Source organism: Cyrtonyx montezumae, unplaced genomic scaffold, assembly GCF_038088225.1.
Source record: "Cyrtonyx montezumae isolate F1298 unplaced genomic scaffold, pur_monq_1.0 scaffold_0, whole genome shotgun sequence".
Lineage (NCBI taxonomy): Eukaryota > Metazoa > Chordata > Aves > Galliformes > Odontophoridae > Cyrtonyx > Cyrtonyx montezumae.
The window spans coordinates 23,536,891-23,554,890 of record NW_027071824.1 but is presented as its reverse complement, the minus strand read 5'-3'; the positions used below and the strand labels follow the sequence as shown (position 1 = coordinate 23,554,890).

The 18,000-nt window shown below is 36.5% G+C and overlaps 1 protein-coding gene across 1 annotated transcript in view; it reads left to right on the top strand.

Annotated features, from left to right (window-relative positions):
- Window positions 1–12,437, top strand: part of MTR (5-methyltetrahydrofolate-homocysteine methyltransferase) — a 46,017-nt gene extending 33,580 nt beyond the window's left edge. The window contains exons 25-33 of the mRNA XM_065730013.1: window positions 2,311–2,392; window positions 3,178–3,276; window positions 4,165–4,240; window positions 5,324–5,479; window positions 6,213–6,409; window positions 8,767–8,967; window positions 9,497–9,689; window positions 10,425–10,537; window positions 10,645–12,437. Of these exons, the coding sequence (XP_065586085.1) occupies window positions 2,311–2,392; window positions 3,178–3,276; window positions 4,165–4,240; window positions 5,324–5,479; window positions 6,213–6,409; window positions 8,767–8,967; window positions 9,497–9,689; window positions 10,425–10,537; window positions 10,645–10,731 (1,204 nt within the window). The 3' untranslated portion in view covers window positions 10,732–12,437. The remainder of the gene's footprint in view (window positions 1–2,310; window positions 2,393–3,177; window positions 3,277–4,164; window positions 4,241–5,323; window positions 5,480–6,212; window positions 6,410–8,766; window positions 8,968–9,496; window positions 9,690–10,424; window positions 10,538–10,644) is intronic.
- The last annotated feature ends 5,563 nt before the right edge of the window (window positions 12,438–18,000 follow it).

The window sequence follows — 18,000 nt, the reverse complement described above, 5'->3', positions numbered from 1 at the left end:
TCTGGTACTAGACCAGGTTACCCAGGGCTCCATCCAACCTGGTCTTGAACACCTCCAGGGATGGAGCATCCACAGCCTCTCTGGGCAGCCTGTTCTACCACCTCACCACTCTCTCTGAGAAGAACTTCCCCCTGACATCCAATCTGAACCTTCCCTCCTTGACCATGAAACCATTCCCCCTTGTTCTATCACTATCTACCCTTGTAACAAGTTGATTCCCTGGAATAATTCCCCAGTATGAATCATTTTGAGACTAGAGATGATCATATAGACATCAGGGAGCTATTTTCTTTCAGAAAGTATTTTCCTAGATCCTTGTTCAGCACTGTTCTGATTGTGTTGAACCTCCAATCCTGTTCAAGCAGTGTGATAGAGGAGATACATTCTAGCAACTTGCCTTTAAGTAGTTACCATTTTGCATTTGATAGGCTGAACTTTTTTTGTTGATATCCTGTTCTACCACAGATGTGTTCTGGGCATAGTGTAGTGGCCTTGTCATACTTTGCTAAGTGGTTTATGTTCGCTATTCTTGAGTAGATGACAGCTCAGAAGGCTGCAGAGGTCATTTCTTACGTAATTAAAAGCTGTTAGCAGCTTTGCTTTACCAGAGCAGCACATAGTCCATCAGAACCATTAGCATCGTGTATTTTTTTATTAATGGCCTTAGCAAACAGGGAGTAGCTGCCTTTATTCATCCTGTGGTTATAATGCAAGGTTCACTATATCCTTTTTCTTCTTTTTCATGTAGATCTCTTTACCTATGGCTTTGATAGTGAAAACAAAGAGTTTTTTTCCTAAGCAAACATAAGAATGGGTGGGATATTACTCTAAGTGGAGGGCCTTAGAGAGCACTTTCTTTCTGTCTTTTTAGTATCTGTACATAATAATTGATTAAAATAAGCAGCATCAAACAGATTTGTAAAATTTATACATAAAGGCGAATGCTGATGACAGTAAAAGTTTTGTCATTAAATGTGGAAATAATTGAACATTGTATGTAAAATAAGTTTTCTATTCATAAACAATTTTACTCGTGAACTCTATAATTGTGCACATGACTGGACACATACAATTTCTTTAAAATATGTGTGAGACGAAGGTATTCTTTATGGAAAACTGGATTAGTAGTATGTGTTTAATTTTACTTGGACAGCTTTGAGTTAGTTTAACCTCGTGTATTCTGAAAAGTTGTGTACTTGTTAGAGCTTGCTAATGAAGAACTGTCTGCATTTATTCTCTAAAATAGGTAGACCTCATGATTTGTAATGGGTAGAGGATGCATACTTGGAAAGGCAGAAAATGAGGTTAGTTTGAAAGAAAGAGTCTAGATTCTGACTACAGAATCTACATAATGAAGTTTCATTTTACAACATTTGTGTTATTTGTTCTGCTGCTTTGTTAAATTCAGTTGTTGACAAATAATGGTGATGATTCTATTGTGGTAATGTTTGTTAAAAAAAAAACAACAAAAAAAAACCATACCTGATGATACAGTGCCACTGTAGGATTATGCTCTTTACTTCGTCAGTTCCTATCAAAATGTATGATAAAGTATCTTTCTAATAAAATGAGCTCATAAGATCAACAGTACATCACCTAGAATCAAATTAAGATGATCTTAGACAATTGGTTACTTATTATTTTCAAGTGCTTTTACTATTTGATAGAATTGAAGAATGGGGAGCTTAGGCCTCAGTTCAGAGCTGCTAACTTTTGATTGGGATATGATGAGTATCTGTTAGGTAAACTGGGAGTTCTTAATTTAGATGACTAGGCTGACATAACAGTTGCAAGTCTGTTCTGTTTTATTGCCATAGGCAGAATTCCTTTTTCAGGTGAATGGGAAAGCTTCTGCCTCTGAAGCAGAGCATTATGGAAATTGGAATAATCCTCTCTAAAATACGTTAATGTTAATCCACAGACCCAGAAGATAGCACATGGGAGGGAAAGCTGGAAGATGAGCAAACAAGATTTTACCTTAATTTGTCTAGTGTTTTGTTAGGTCTAGTTTGGGAGTTTCTTGCTGCGATTACTTAGAATTAAACTAATTAATTGCTGACTTTCAGTCAGCTGATTAGACACTGAGGGTATATAAGCTGGTCCATTGTTTATGAAGCATTCTGATTCTCTTTGAAGTAAGTTTTTATGTACCTGTTATTAAAAATCTGCTACTCATTGATAGTTTCTTGTTTTGAAATTCTGGTCTGTGCATTGTCAGGATGTATTTCATATTTCATTGGGTCTATTCTCTGTTTTCCTGCTTTTGTTTGTTTCAGTTGTGAAATGCTCACTCTTTCTTTTTCATTTAAGAACACACACAGCAGTTAAAATCGCCCCCCGATACAGCGCGCCTGTAATTCATGTCCTGGATGCATCCAAGAGTGTTGTGGTTGTAAGTTCAAATTTACACTTTCTCCTTTATGCAAATATGTATGTCCTGCTTTTCATTCTCATGCCTCTCATCTTTTTATCTAAGTTTTAACATAATGGGAAAAAATGTAAGAGACCCCAGGAGACCACTTCTTGAACAAGTGTCACTTCAACAGTTTTTTTTTCTGTAGCCACTTAGTTATCTCATTGAGCTGATTTGACTTTTTGTCATTGAATACCTATATTTACTTCAGTTTTCTAATGATGGTGACATGATTCACTTTGAATTCTTGACTGTAGTTTTGAGATGTTTAAAAATGAGGAGCAATGTGATTAGGTGTGATCTGCTGTTCTCCCTGTTTAGAGTACATTTGTGAAATTAGAGATATGGCAATTGGAAAACAGTACTATGAAGTGGCTGACAGGAGATCTTTGGAATAGGAGATCACTCTGTTAGACAAATAGGTAGTCTTAGCAAAAAAATAAATGCTAGAAAGGAGTAAGTTGCCTGTTGTTTCTTTACCATTCAGCTTCTAGAGTCATAGAGTATCCTTCTTTTGGGTCTTTTGAGAGCCAGATGGGACTCTGCTAATATTACCTATATAGAAGGGCAGTATTCTCACTAATAATCATATGTTTAAATATGTTTTGAATGTCGTTTGCAGTTTCGTGGTAAGGCTTTAGTTAGTATTGTCGGATGTAATTGGTTAAAGTTGTTGGAAACTAGCCTCTGAAAGATAGCTTAGTCTGAAATTCATACTGTGTCCTCATAGTGTGTACTTAGTACATTCTCTTTTCTTTCTGCAGTGCTCCCAGCTCTTAGATGAAAGTGTAAAGGATGATTTCTTTGAAGAAATATTAGAGGAATATGAAGAAATTAGACAAGAGCACTATGAGTCTCTCAAGGTACAAATATAATTAATCTAGCTTATTTTCCTGTTTGAAGTGGCTGGTTCTTGTATCATCACTAACTGAGTTTCAGCTCTTTATGAAGACCTTGACATATACTTGTACTGATTTTTGGCAAGAAAAAAAATTCTAGCCTATTACGGATAATTCTGCATGAGTCTAACATACTTACGTAGTCGAACATACTGACAAAGTCTTGACTGTTCAGAATGAGAGCTTGCTGATGTTTAGGAAATCTCTGGGGATGGCAGTCACATCAACTTAACCAGTCTACAGAAGACCAGTGCTCTCCCATGGCACTGGCTGAAAACAGGGAAATACAGAGGTAACTAAAATGACACTGATTGTCTTTGATGATGCTGTACTGTGTTGTATTGAATATTCCATGCTACCATACTTTCCTGTTGACTTTGTGTTGTTTTGGTTAGGGATCTGAGCACTTTCAAAGTAGAGAACTTGCACTGCAATTTTAAGAGAGTAAAGAGAAAACAGGAAGAAATGAAAGGCGTGGAGTGGCAGTGCCTAATAATGTTTGACTTTTCTGACATTGTTTTTGTAAAGAATCCTTGAAGCAAACTGAAAGTCATCTGACTCTTAAATGGTCTCTCGATAGTGAAAGATAAAGGTTGAGGCCTTCTACTCAGGACAGTGAGTCCAGCCAAGTCATCTTTTTTAAGATCAGTCCACTGACTGAGATCACCAAGTGCAGAGCTCTCAGTTAAAGAGAGGTTTGTAGTGAATTCAGCCAGGAGTTTTTGAAATTGAAATTAGTTTTTATCAGAATTGTTCTGTAGAAAGTTTTGCCTAGAACTGTATGACCACTGTAATGGTTAGTTTGTTAGAAAGTTGAGTGTTTTTATAAAAGTAACCTTTATGTCCATATAGGAAAGAAGATACTTGTCTCTACAGCAAGCTAGAACAAAAGGTTTCCATAATGACTGGTTGTCGGACCACAAACCAGGTCAGTTCATATGTTAGTGGTGGTAGAGGTGGTGATTCTATTGCTTCTTTGTTTCATTTATTTATTTAATTATTTGAATGTGTTAGAAATAGGGTAGCAACTTGCATAAAATCATGTATGTATGAGCAGACTTTTTTCCATTGTTTAAGTTCAATGGAGGAAGAGGTAGACTTTTTTTTATACCTGTTTGTGTGCCTTTTTTTTTTTGTTTGTTTTAATACGAAACACCAAAAATATAGACAGCCTTCCACAAGAAGGTGCCTCCTGCAGTGGCATTAACAGGTGACTGCTTTGTCTCTTTATTTACAAGACTATTGCTTGTTAACCCCTCATAGGCATCTGAGTTTCACACAGCTCCTCACTTCCACCCCAGTGGGATGGGAAAGAGAATCTGAAGGATAAAACTGAGAAAATTTGAGCATAGTACTGTATGTGCTGCTACAGAGAGAATTAGATCTATTCCAGTGAAAACCAGTACAGAGTCTAAAGGAGATGAAAAATTTCAGTAGCTCATATTAATAAAAGCTATGTTATAAGGCAGTGAACAGCAGAAATAAAACAAGTACAAAGCTTGTGGATACATCATAGCATAGGTTTATATCTCTCACTTCTGATACATACACACAACAATGATGGTAGCAAAAGCTTTTACAAATTCCATATTAATTGAAAGAGCTATTTTACAATACCATAGCCTATTATGTCTGTATGTAGAAAGTGGTATTTGTAATTATGTATGACACAGGGCCATAAAATCTTTTGGGTATGGATAGGTTGATTTTGGTGTTACACTGAATATTTTGTCCCATGAAATAGTTGAGAAGTCCAACGTTAAAGTTAAGGGTTGATTTACAGGAAAATACAAAAGACCTTATATGTTCTATTTTGACTTTTAATGCTTATTTTTATTTTTTAACTCAGAGAAAGGTATGACTTGGGAAGGATGTGGCAGTGACAATTTTAACTTACTTTAGAAGAATTCTTTTGCAGTGGTGGAGCCTGGGAAACATCAGTTATGCTGCACATATAAGAGCAATATTAAATAATTGTCTTCATGTCAGATTGTACTTCTGGTTCCTACAGTTAAGCCAAAATTCATTGGTACAAAAGTCTTTGAAGATTATGACCTGAAGAGGCTAGTAGAATACATTGACTGGAAGCCTTTCTTTGATGTTTGGCAACTGAGAGGAAAATATCCCAACCGGGGTTTTCCTAAAGTCTTTAATGATAAAACAGTAGGTAAGTAATGAAATTACATTTACTTTGTGCACGTGCGACATTCAGTTTGCGAATATTTTGAAATAGAAATGGTGAAAATTCACTCTGGAGGCTGGTGGCCCTGCCAGTGGCAGGTGGATTGAAGCTTGATGATCCTTGAGGTCTCTTCCAACCCAAGCCATTCTGTGATTCATTGACACTTACACAAATGATTTCAGTAATGTCTAAAACATTTACTGATATTGTTGTGTGGGGCATGAGAGTGCTTAGTCATAGTTAGAATTCACCTGCTAAAACATGGGCTGCTATTTTAATGAGAGAAAATGTGAACAGAGCGATTAGCACATATCCCTGTTAAGGATGAAGATGTCAGGAGGGCTCTTTCTCTTTTTAATACTACTCAGTAGGCTTTGGAATACGTGATGAAACTGAAAGTGTGACACTGAAGTAAATGTTTTGGATCTAATGCACTCTGGTAACGTAGGCACATGCACATTTTGCCTATTGCTCATTTCATTCCGAGTCCTCAGCCCCTACTAGGATGGTGATGGCTGTACCATTTGTTTTGAGATAATATATTACAGCTGTGTAGACGTTAGCACACTGCTATGCTCATTTTATGCTGTAGCTGATAGACTGTTTCATTTTCCATAAGATTCTCTAATGCACCAGCCTTCAGAAGTTGTTAAATTTGTTCAGCTGCTTATGAGTGCTTGCCTTTTCTAAATTTTTTTTTTTAAATCTTTTTTGGTAGGTGAAGAAGCACAGAAAGTTTATAATGATGCTCAAAATCTCCTGAAAATATTGATTAATCAAAAGAAATTACAAGCCAGGGGTGTGCTTGGGTTCTGGCCAGCTCGAAGTGTTCAAGATGATATCTATTTGTATGCTGTTGAAGAGGCAGTGGGATCTTCGGAACCAATAGCAAAATTTTATGGCCTGAGGCAACAGGTAAAGTGACAGAACACTTGTTAAATAAAGTGATTATTTTTTTCTGAATCACAAGAGTAGAACAGAAACGGTGTAATAAAATCTGAAGTAAATAATTGCCATTATCTGTCTGCACTTGTCTTGCCATTTCTTTCAGTAATAATAAGATCTTGTGAGTAATGACTCAACTATTTCTATTGTAGCGTTTGCTGTATTTTACTTTGTAATAGTTGTACAAAGTGCTTTGAGACTTGACAGCTTCAAATCTGTTTTCTGTCTTCGTTTTATTTTTTAAACCATTCTAAAGCACCGTGCTGTATGTATTTATCACATCAGTCCTATGTGCCAAGTTAAAATCTAAGGAACCTTAATTATATAATACTATCCCTGGATTCTACCTTAACTTTCTGTTTGGATATGTTAAAGATTAATCATGCTTTTAATTGAATACCTGGGAAGTAAAGCTCAGTGGAAATGAATGTTTCTGTTATTTTTTCTGTATAAAATTCCTCATATGAAGAGCCAATTTAGAATTAGTTTTCTGCTAATTCTAATTGTGAGATTTGTTATTTTAAGTATTTGTGCTTGATTCATGCTGGCATTTGCATTTATTTTGATAACTTGTACATTTTCAAGACCACTTCTCTTCCCTGCATTTCAGTTTGGCTTCTTTATTTATTCATAGAGTTCATATATTTAGTCATCAAATGTGGCAGAAACAAATCTTAACAAATACTTGAATTTCTGAAATACATTATTCTTATTCTGTGCCAGCATTGCAGTGTTTTACTGAGAGGTACATAGCTTATATCTACCAGCTCCCTGGAATAGATACGCTATTGCATGGAGACTGATCTTAGTTTATCTTGAAGTCCATGGCAGAAGTTTATATAAACAGTTCTCAGAAATGTTCAGGGGAGGCTGTTCCAGGGCACGTTTTGGTAGCCCATGTAAATCATGTTTACTTTTCCTGTTCTTTTTATCTCATATGTTTGCAATTTATTGAGGATTTCTGAGAGTTTAGCTGCATGAAACTACATTACTGTGGTTACCATTCTTCTGGACTCTATTCTATTTTAGCTGATTATATTTCAATGTAGTATACATAGTGAACCAGCAGAGGCTGGAATAAAATAGAAAAGAATAATTGTATTGTGTTTTGTATATAAAATCTTCCTCTCAGTACACAGAGTTCTCTCTGTGATGTTGTCATCATTAAACGTGAGATGTAAATCTGAAAGTTGGAAATGTTTAGTATTTTCTTGTAACTATGATCATTTCAAAAGAGCCTTAAATTTAAATAGGGATCAAATGAAGGAAAACAATAATTATTCTGTTTGATGATACTTGTTATAACCTTGTATTATGTAAAATTTACTGTCCATTTCTTTGGTTTTGAGGGGTGATGGCATTTTTTGGTTTTTGAAACTACATTTGGGGTTGGCTTAAAAGCATTATTAAACACTGAAATGGATGAAGAATCCTCTCCCAGTTTTTTTATTCTAAGTGATAGCCATGAAATAATTTTTAAGTTCCATAGATTTACAGTTGTCCCACTTCTTTTTTTTTTGTTGTTGTTTTCTGAACAGAAGTTGTTTGTACAACAAATAACTGATTTCATCCTCAACTTCTTGTTAGATGCTGTTGCCAGCATTCAATCACCTCTTTCTATTCCCTTTTTTCCATTTTTGGGAGAGATGGGGAGTGGGGTCTTAACTTTTTGCATAAACCCCCTTGAACCTTGTTTGGGGTTCAACTTTTCAGTAGTGGTAGATGACTTTTGTTTCAGTTTGTATGTGGATAGTGTAAACATAGTTCCCAAGGTACTGTCTATTCTGTACTACAGAGCACGTGGTTTGTAGCATAAGAAACAAGGAGTGTTTACAGACTCTCACAGGCATTCCATAGTGGGAGTTGCTGAAGAAGAGTTCAGCAGTTTGCATAGTTGAGGTGTAAGCTATCAGCTATCCATTTTGTTGACAGATGTGGAGTCTGAGTGTTACAGATGGAAAATTCCTCTTCTTCCCCAGTGGTTGGCACAAGCGTTTGCTGTTTTGTAATACTTTGTCTGCAGAATTAGCTGTTAAATCTTACTAGCTGTAAATAGAACCAGAACATCTCTCTATGTCTGTTCAGTACAGCATCTCTCTCCTTTGACATTTTGTTTTTTAGTTATCTAAACACCCTCAGAAGAAGTGCTTTTCATCTGATTCTAGGAGAGGAAAGCTGTTGTGGCTCAAAGACTAGCTAGGTGTTTGTCAGAACTGCTCCAGGCCCTTTAGTCTTAAAAATACTGGTGTTTGGATCAATAATATTCTAATAATATGTTTTTAATGTTCTATCTTATTTGTTTATTAATATAATTTATTTTACTTTAGGCTGAAAAAGATTCTGCCTGCACGGATCCGTATTACTGTCTCTCAGACTTCATAGCACCACTGGAATCTGGCATTTGTGACTACTTAGGCCTTTTTGCTGTAGCCTGCTTTGGTGTGGATGAGTTATGCAATGACTTTAGGAGACAGGATGATGAGTACAATATCATAATGGTAAAGGCACTTGGAGATCGACTGGCTGAGGTATAAGGTTTTATGATGTTTCCTTGCAAATTTTTTTTGTCCTAGATTTAACAAACTGCTGTTTCAAGTTTTATCATAAACTTAGACTATTGCCTTAGTTCATGCTCTGTATTAAACCTGGAAGTGAACTGCTTCTGCTGAGCTTCTTTTAAGAGAAGAGTTGTCTTCTGAGCCAGAAGGGAGTCTGCTATCCATACCTTCCAGGTGCAAAGACTCTTCCAAGTTCCTTATGAGGGTTTTGGTAGTTTAATAGCTTCATAGATATATTAGGTTGGAAAGGACCTACAAGATCATCTAGTCCAACCATCCTCCTATCACCATCCCTACCCACTAAACTACTAAATCAAATCCCTTAGCACCTCATCTAAATGCTTCTTGAATTTAGAAAGAATGTGGAATGTGGAAACAAGGAGAAAGTCTTTATCATTTTGTATCTTTCACAAATAATTATTGCATTCATTTCCACAAAAAAAAAAATTCTCTATGTGGAAACTATACATATATGTATATATTTGCACTGTATTTCAAGGCATTTGCTGAGGAGCTCCATGAAAGAGTTCGAAGGGAATTCTGGGCTTACTGTAGTGATGAACAGCTAGATCTTTCTGACCTACGCAAAATTAAATACGAGGGAATTCGGCCTGCTCCTGGTTATCCGAGCCAGCCTGACCATACAGAAAAACTCACAATGTGGAAGCTTGCAAACATTGAGGAAACAACAGGTAACTACATCAGCCTTACTAAGACTGTTCTTGTTTAATGAGAGAATGAAATGTCAATGAAAAAAAGAATTGGAGTGTGCAGAACTGCATGTAAAATGGAACTAATGTGGTTCTGGAAATTGATGCTTTTTCCTCTTTTATTTTGCTTTCCTTTTTCCTCATGCAAGATAAAAAATACAAAATACTTCCAGTGCTTTTGCTAAATGAGTTTTGTCCTTAATTAGCACATTGCATGCAAACAGGGCTTTGCTACACAGAGAGAAAAATTCTAGCATCCTTATGGATACAAGAAGATGTTCTTGATAGAAACAAAATAAAAGCTAATTCAGCACTGTGTTTCCTGGTCCACGGAAACCTTCAGATGGTAATTTTTTTAAAAGAGGAATTACTACTTGTCTTCCTCTTATATTTTACAGATTGAACACTTAATTGTTAGTTCACATACAAAGTACCTTCCTGTGTTTCAAAAGCTCTAGTTAGCCATTTCATTTTTGAAAATATCCTTTTTTATTTCCTGCAAACTATACAGTTACTCTACAGTAAAGCTGTAATGAAAGTCTGCAATCTATTTAAAGCTGTATATATTTTCTTTGGAATGGATAATGGTTTTGTCTTTTCTACTCATTGGAAAGCTACTTGATTTTGAGTTTACTTGAAGCTGTCCAACAGAAAAAGACTCTGAAGTTATGCTTATTATCAGTCTGGAGAAAAGTATGTTTTCATTCTCTTTTTCAGGAATTGGTTTAACTGAATCACTAGCAATGACACCTGCTTCTGCAGTTTCTGGCCTCTACTTTTCCAGTCCCAAATCAAAATATTTCGCTGTTGGCAAGATATGTAAAGATCAGGTAACTTACACAGTCCATTGAGATAGTGTTACAGTGTTCAAAAACAGTTTTTGTCAACAGGAAAAGCCAGAGTTCCACTTTCATTGTGTTTTGTGTTCTTTTTGCAGGTTGAAGATTATGCACTGAGAAAAAAATTGTCAGTGGCAGAGGTGGAGAAATGGCTGGGACCCATTCTGGGATATGATACTGAATAGCTGTGGGAGGCATTTCCTTTTGGTGGTCCATTTGCCATAAGGAAGAACAAAGTGGCATCTTTTATCTTTCATCACTGTCCTTAGTATTCATTGGAAGTGCTTTATTGTTTTTGTCACTGGTCTGGTCCAAAAAAAAAGCCCAGAACCCCAACTACTCCAACAACCCAAATGAATTCAAAAGCAAGAGGAAAATCCTTCCTATCAAGAAGTTCATCCTTCCTATTGAGAAGTTCCCTTCCAATCCAGCTCAGTATTTTGTCATCTTGTTCCTAATTTTTGATTAAGGAACTTATATCTCATGTGTGCCAGGTACTTGAGACCATGAATGCGCATTACAAGTCTCTTAGTCATAGCAACGTGAAGCTATTTGCAGGGTGAGATGTGGAAGTGTCAGTTTCCTCCTGTCCTTAGGGAGGCTTTGGGATGAGGGCCACATATTTGTCCCATTGGCTGTGGACTGATGTTCAACAGAACCTGACTTCTGTTATTTGAACGTGCATTAGCAAATCAGTGTCATACAGAAATACGATGTGATTTTTTTCTGTGAAATCAGCAAAGGTTTTAAACTGAGTTACCAAGAACAACTGCTGTACAAACAGATCTCCTTTTCTCAATATCTGCTCCAAACTTACGTCCTGTGTATAATGTTATGTTTTTTTTTCTCTAAATAATAACTCAGGTTTTAAAAATACTTTGTGATGACGACTGTAGTGAAAACTATCAAAAGAATATAATGTGCTGGAGCAATATCAGAGATGCTATATTATGATAAAACATCAAATGAGATGACCAAGCCTGTTCAGTTGTCTCATGCTTAATTTCAGCTGGCCATGGTCTGTTTCTACTCTGTATGAAGTGTAATGACACTTTCCTGTCTTCCTATCTTACAGTTATATTCCAAGGATTAAATCATATGCAAACAGTCTTTTATTTGTGAAAAGTATGGGAAGCATAATTATTAATATAATCATGTGTTCAGAAATCTAGGAGCTGACCAGAATTCTACAAACTTTTAAGTTTCTGGGCACCTTGATTTTAAAACCATATAACAACAACACTATCATAAGTAACAGTTAATACCATAGGATTACTCTTCAGATTTAACTTTAAGTGAGCTAATTGTTCGTAGCTCTTAATAGTCCCTTAAAAGTGCCTCAAGTATTATTTAAAAGCTAATGTTGTAAAATATTATAGCAGGAAAGTCTCATTTTTCTGATCTCTAACTGTAAAGAGAAGAATCATTTTATGAAGAAAATTTACTTTTAAGTAGTCTATCTGTAACCTATTAAGTTTCAATTTTTGAAATATTTCTACCTGACTTTATGCTCAAAGAATAATCTTTAATCAACAGTTTAATAAAGGTTGAACAGTTGATGCTGTTACCATTGTAGAATTCTTTGAACAGCAGTAGATAGTGCTGTAATTTGAATAAATAATTTCAAAATTAGTATACATGTATTATTAATCTAAAAGAATAATTGCTGCTGTCAGGTTCTTAAAGTAGTTGGTCATGGGTTTGCCTGGGTTAGAGCTAATTTTCTCTGAAGAGGCTGGTATGATGCCAGGGTTTGGATTTTTGGTGAAAATAGTGGAGACAGCAGTGATGTTAGTTGGAGCTGAGCAGTGCATACTGCTGAGCAGAGTAAAGGTTGTTTATATTTCTGATGCTGCCCTGCCTATGACGAGCTGGGAGTGCACAAGGAGCTGGGATATAGGACACAGCCAGGTCAGAGGGACATTCAATGCCATTTGGCCTCATGTTCATCAAGAAAAGCTGGGAAAAAGGAGGAGGAAGAGGAGATGTTTTGAGTGATGGCTGATGTCTTCCCAAGAAATCATTGCATGTGCTGAGCCCAGCTTTCCTGGGAGTGTCTAAACATCTCATCTGCCTGTTCATCTGAAGTAGTGAAGGAATTCCTTATTTTTGTATGCTTGCATGTGTGATTTTTGCTTTTCCTGATAAACTGTTTTTATCTCAACCAATGAGTCTTATCTTTACAATCCTCTCCTTTGCCTCACCTGGGGAGAGTGAGCAAACAGCTCTGGGATGCTGAGCGGCTGCTGGGTTAAACTACAACACTGAGTGTGTTCTTAGTGCTTTGGAGTGTGTCATCCTTTAATGATTTATAAAAATAGTATCTCCCTTTCTCTGCATATTAAGAGGTGAAATACATACCCTTGTTGATCAGCTGATTCTTGTTGCTGGAGTAGTACCATAGTAGAATGCTCTTTTATACTGTCAAAATACTGTGGGTGGGGAGTCATAATACTGGTGAAAATTTGTCCTTGAAATATGTAGCCTGTAAAAATTGAAATCTGTTTTGGTTTCATTTTTGTATGTGCACCTTTGCTTCAGTTAATGTTTGGGATATCTCCTTTCCACCATTCTGTATCTTCAGCGTTTGAAGGAGAGTGTCTTATTAGTCTGAGGTCAGAGTTTGACTTGAATGGTTTGATTTTGTTAGTTAGGAAAATAAATATTTTCCTGAAATCAATAGTACACAGTTGAGTGAGCACAGCTTTAGTGGATTCATACTGACAGAGTAAGGAGATCCTTTTCTGTATAACCCAATGGAGGTGTTAGCTTGCATTATAAGCAATGGCTTTCAAATGCTATCCTATTTACTTTATCCATACGTTGAGACAGATCTTCATCTTTGCCTGCAAAACTTGTCATTGTGAGAACATTTGGAGAGTTGTTATACAGATGTTTTTAACTGGGACAGCTTTGAACTTTCAGTTGATATCCTGAGTAAGAAATATCTTTGTTCTTCTTTCAAAAGATAAGGTAAATTATGAAGGAAAACGGTCTCATAGTTTTACTGATTGAGATGTTCACTTACATCAAGCTATACTGAATAGCTATGGTAAGAATTTACCTATTTGGAGTAAATGAAGTGGAACTTGCTACTATGCAGGAAAGACAGACGTTTTAGAATGCCTGCAAGATTTTTCGCAGTGCTTTTTTAAGTAATGCAAATAAGGATCTAAGAGATGGTGGAAAATTAAGAATGTTTTGTAAATAGATATTCTAATTTTCATGAATAATTTACTTTTGATGCTTGCATTTTCTAGTCAGGGCAGCAGCATGGTGATTAAGGTTTGGGGCAGATAGAATTTATTGGTGATTATCAAGAGAGTATCTTAGGGAATGGTTTGGGTTGGAAGGGACCTTTAAGGCCATCTAGTTCCAACCCCCTGCTATAGGCAGGGACACCTCCCTCCAGACCAGGTTGCTCACAGTCCCATCCAGCCTGGCCTTGAATACCACCAGGGAGAGGGGAATGCTGTCCCTAAACTTGCATCTTCATTACGAGATCTATTGCAGTGCTGCTGTTAGTCCTGGGAAGATCATAGATTGGTTTATTTTGTGTGGGAGCGATACTAAAGGTGAGATTATGGTATTCCTCCCTACATACCTCCCTGATTTGTTGTGTAAGTGAGCATATCTCACTACTCGCTGATGATACTTGCATCCCTGTTAAACAGTGTGAATCTTTATTCACCCTTTCACTTAATTTCATTTATGAAGCCCTTAAAACAAGTGGTTTCCAGAAACAGAGTAATAGTGAGTCGGAGGGCCTTTGAGAATAGTAACTGTTTAAAGTTCTGTTTTTCAGAAAAGGTTTAGTTTTCTAATAACTGACTGAGTTTCATGAAAAAATGATTCAAACGTTGACTGATTTACCTGAACACATCTTGAAAAAAATTGGGTAAAATGTTATTGGAGCACTGGAAGAGCAAGAAAAGAAGTAACTTAATTATAGTTCAGGACATTAGTTCCATGCAGAAGCAGCAGTACGTGTTCTCAGTGGAGAAAATTACTCCTTTGCTTTCAATTTTCATGTCATTGGCCTGGCAAAGCCTGTTCAGCCCCCTACATAGTCATTTAATTTGATTGCCAGGCCTGTGTAGGTGCCTGTTTGAAAATGAAAATATACTGTGAACAGAATAGAAACATGTTTATCCCGCTTTCACAATTAGTTTGTGTAGTGTCCAGCGAAGCACAGAACTGAAAAACCAGTGCAGTATGCCTCCATGTTCTTTTGTTCTATTAATACCACCATGGTTGAATATCTTGAGATTTTTGACCATGCCAGCATGCCTGATATAAATAGCTGTGCAAATAGAGCTCAGCTGAGATTACCAAACTTGGTGTTTTGAATTTTTGATCCAACTTGAACGGGGATGTCTAAAAGCAAGCTAGGAGTTATCCCTTCTGGCCCTAATCTGCCATGATGACAGAAATTAAAGACCATGTTCTTAGGAGTTTCTGCCTGACTGCCTTATCACTAGCACGGCCTTTGTCTAAAGATCCTGATTGCATGCCAGTGTAATCTCTGTTACTTCTTCCTATGAAAAGAGCATGAAATAAATGGACGAGGCACAGAAATTCAGGATTACTTCATCTTAGATCTTGGCTCATCATCTTTTCTACTTGCTTATCAAACCAGCATCCCCCTTCTGCTTTTTCTTTTTCCTTCCAGCATCCTGTCATTAACCTGGATGTTATTTTTCTCAGGCAGGGCCCTGTGTAGACTCTCTGAAACTTGAAATGTAAAAAGTTTTTTTTTTTTAAAGTCTATTTCCAAGTGTGAACTTGTTATCAGTTATCTTAACAAGGAAGAGGAATTTTTGCCTGGGAAGCATTGGACGTTACTATCTATTGGAGTTAATAGCTTTATCTTCAGAGCTTTGCAATATCTTCAAGAAATTTCTCCACAGATAGGATGTTTACGTGTAGTAAAGGAAGCTAGAGGTGTGTGGGATTCACAGAAGGTAAATTAAGTGAGTAGGCCTGTCGATAGGAGATGAAAGAGTGTGCAAAAGTTGTAGCAAGTGCACCTCTTAAAATAGATTCTCAGTATTTATCCTATAGTAAATAATAAAGGTTATAGCCTATGCCTTCTGTCTTCCATCAAAATATTAGAAATGTAATTTGAGAACAAGTCTTAGAGTGTTTTCATTTATTTAATCTATGGTTGGGATTGAGTTATAGTCACAATTTTGTGTGTGAGAGAGAAAGGAAGAAGTGGTACTTGTAGTCAGCTTACTGCTGAGGGCAATGTGCAAGCTGACAGTATTGCATTATGTGAAAACAAAACATCATTCTTTTTCCAGGACTTTCAATGATGTTAAAGCTCTGCATCAGCTCTGTATCTGCACAAAGGCCAACCCAGATCAGATCACAACTGTTATATATATATATCTTGGGATTTTTTTTTGTTGCTGTTTTCCTTACTCAAGGTGTTTTGAATGTCATTTTTTAAAGTGTGCAGGAGTGCAACTTAATTGAATGTTCTGTTTGTTAGTACTTTTGTGTACTTTAGTCTATACTATTTTCTCCTTTTCCTCCTTCACATTACAGGTGTGAACGTCTAACTCAGCCCTACTAATGACCTGTGAGTGACATGTGTTGTCTCTATATGATGTTTTTAAAAAGAATTGAAAACATATATGACTTTTTGTTGTTGTTAGATTTCAGCAAAGTTCTCCTCCCAGCGCATGGATAACTGTTTTCCCTTTTAATCCAGACATCAACTGGGAATCTAGGTTGAGCTTCACAAATGAATTACAAAGAGGGTCTAAAAAGGTGTCAGCTCTCTGTGGTTGGTGGATCCCTTTGTAGTTTTTTTCCTGTTATGACCTTGTGAGTACAAATATGTACATATCTTTTCATATTAGAGCAGCTGTGGTACAGAAAGTAAGAGAGAAAAAGCCTTGCTCAGTGGTGAAGACTTAGCAAAGCGGTCTTTAGAGATGCATCAGTAAAATGCGTACTGTAACTATTGTCATTGATCAGGATGCATTTTTCAGCTGTTGTCTTAATCTTGTCTGTATTCACCTTTTTTATTTCTGGAAATCGTTAATTGTGAGACCTCATGCTTTGTTAAATACTGTACAAGGTTCTCTTCATTTAATCATGCATTTATAATGAACAGCTCTGCAGTAACTGCTGCTGTATTTTGGACTTGCATAAAGCTTTTGTTATTTAATGGATTACTTTCTTCAGAATAATGTTATAAAGCGATTGCATTGCTTCTCCAAGACCCATAAGATGAGAGTTGATTATCAATACTTGATTGAACAATTTTATTCATGACCAAGTGTTTGCTGGCCAATCTCATTAGTCAAGAACTTCACTGTTTATGAAGACATGACCATCTTTACGCACCTTAGTTAGGAAATAAGTGTAAACATTTAATTGTACTATTGTAATTATCTTATAGATGCTGTTCCTCAAACTGAAGTGCAGCTGAAGGAATAAGAGCTTCAATTCAATGTTACAATACTGTCTATACAGACAAGTTGAGAAGCACTGAAGCAAGAAAATTTGACATGATGTAAAAGTACACTACAAATTTGAGCAGTATCTTATTCTTCAGATAAATATTAGGCAAAGAATCTACAAAACTGGAGGCCTCAGTCAGCTAAGGCTAACAAGATTTTAGGCTTGCGGCGACAGGATCAGCAGCATTTCATGCCATTTTAGGCATTACATGCTTTGCTTCAATCTTTTGTCACTTTCTTCCACAACAGAATCTTGCTGCTGTATCCAAATCCCTGGTTATTCCACGAGAAGTGTTTGACATGGATTTTGTTGAAGATTTTGATGTTCACTTTCAGGATTATTTTTTCCAAAAGGTTTTAAAGCGCCATGCTGAAGATGAACGTTTCAAGTTCTTGAAGTCTGAAATATTTATGCTTCCTCAGAAGTCTCCCGTTACTGACACAATTTTTTTACTACTTAGTGAAAGGAATCAAATAGGCTGTGTTTCTTTCTAGCTCCAAGTACACTGAAAGAGGGAGTAAAGAGTGAAAAGAGTTCTCATGGTACTGTTTTGCTCTCAGTTCCTGATTAGCATATATCTGCTGTCATAATTACTGCCTAGGAGCTGAAGTGAGTGTCTCTTAGAAGCAGTTCTTGTGTCTGATCCAGCTGCTGCTACTGAAGTCCATGGAAAAATTGCTACTTATGTCATACACAACTTTGATCAGTTCTAATGCAATAATCTGGAAAGAAAATTCAGTGTTCAGGTCATGTCAAAAGCACTTGAGGATTAACAGGATGTGCTTTTAATCCTCCTTCAGTGGCTCATTGAAATAGGTGGCCAGGACTATGACAGTATTTCTTACTTTCATTCTGGAACACTTGCCTGACAGAAAATGGTCCCCTGTCAGGCCAAGAACAGATAAGCTTTTCAGCTGTGGATCCTCTGTGATCGATTGTAACCATCCATCTCAGGGACATTTGACGTAGATTGCCAG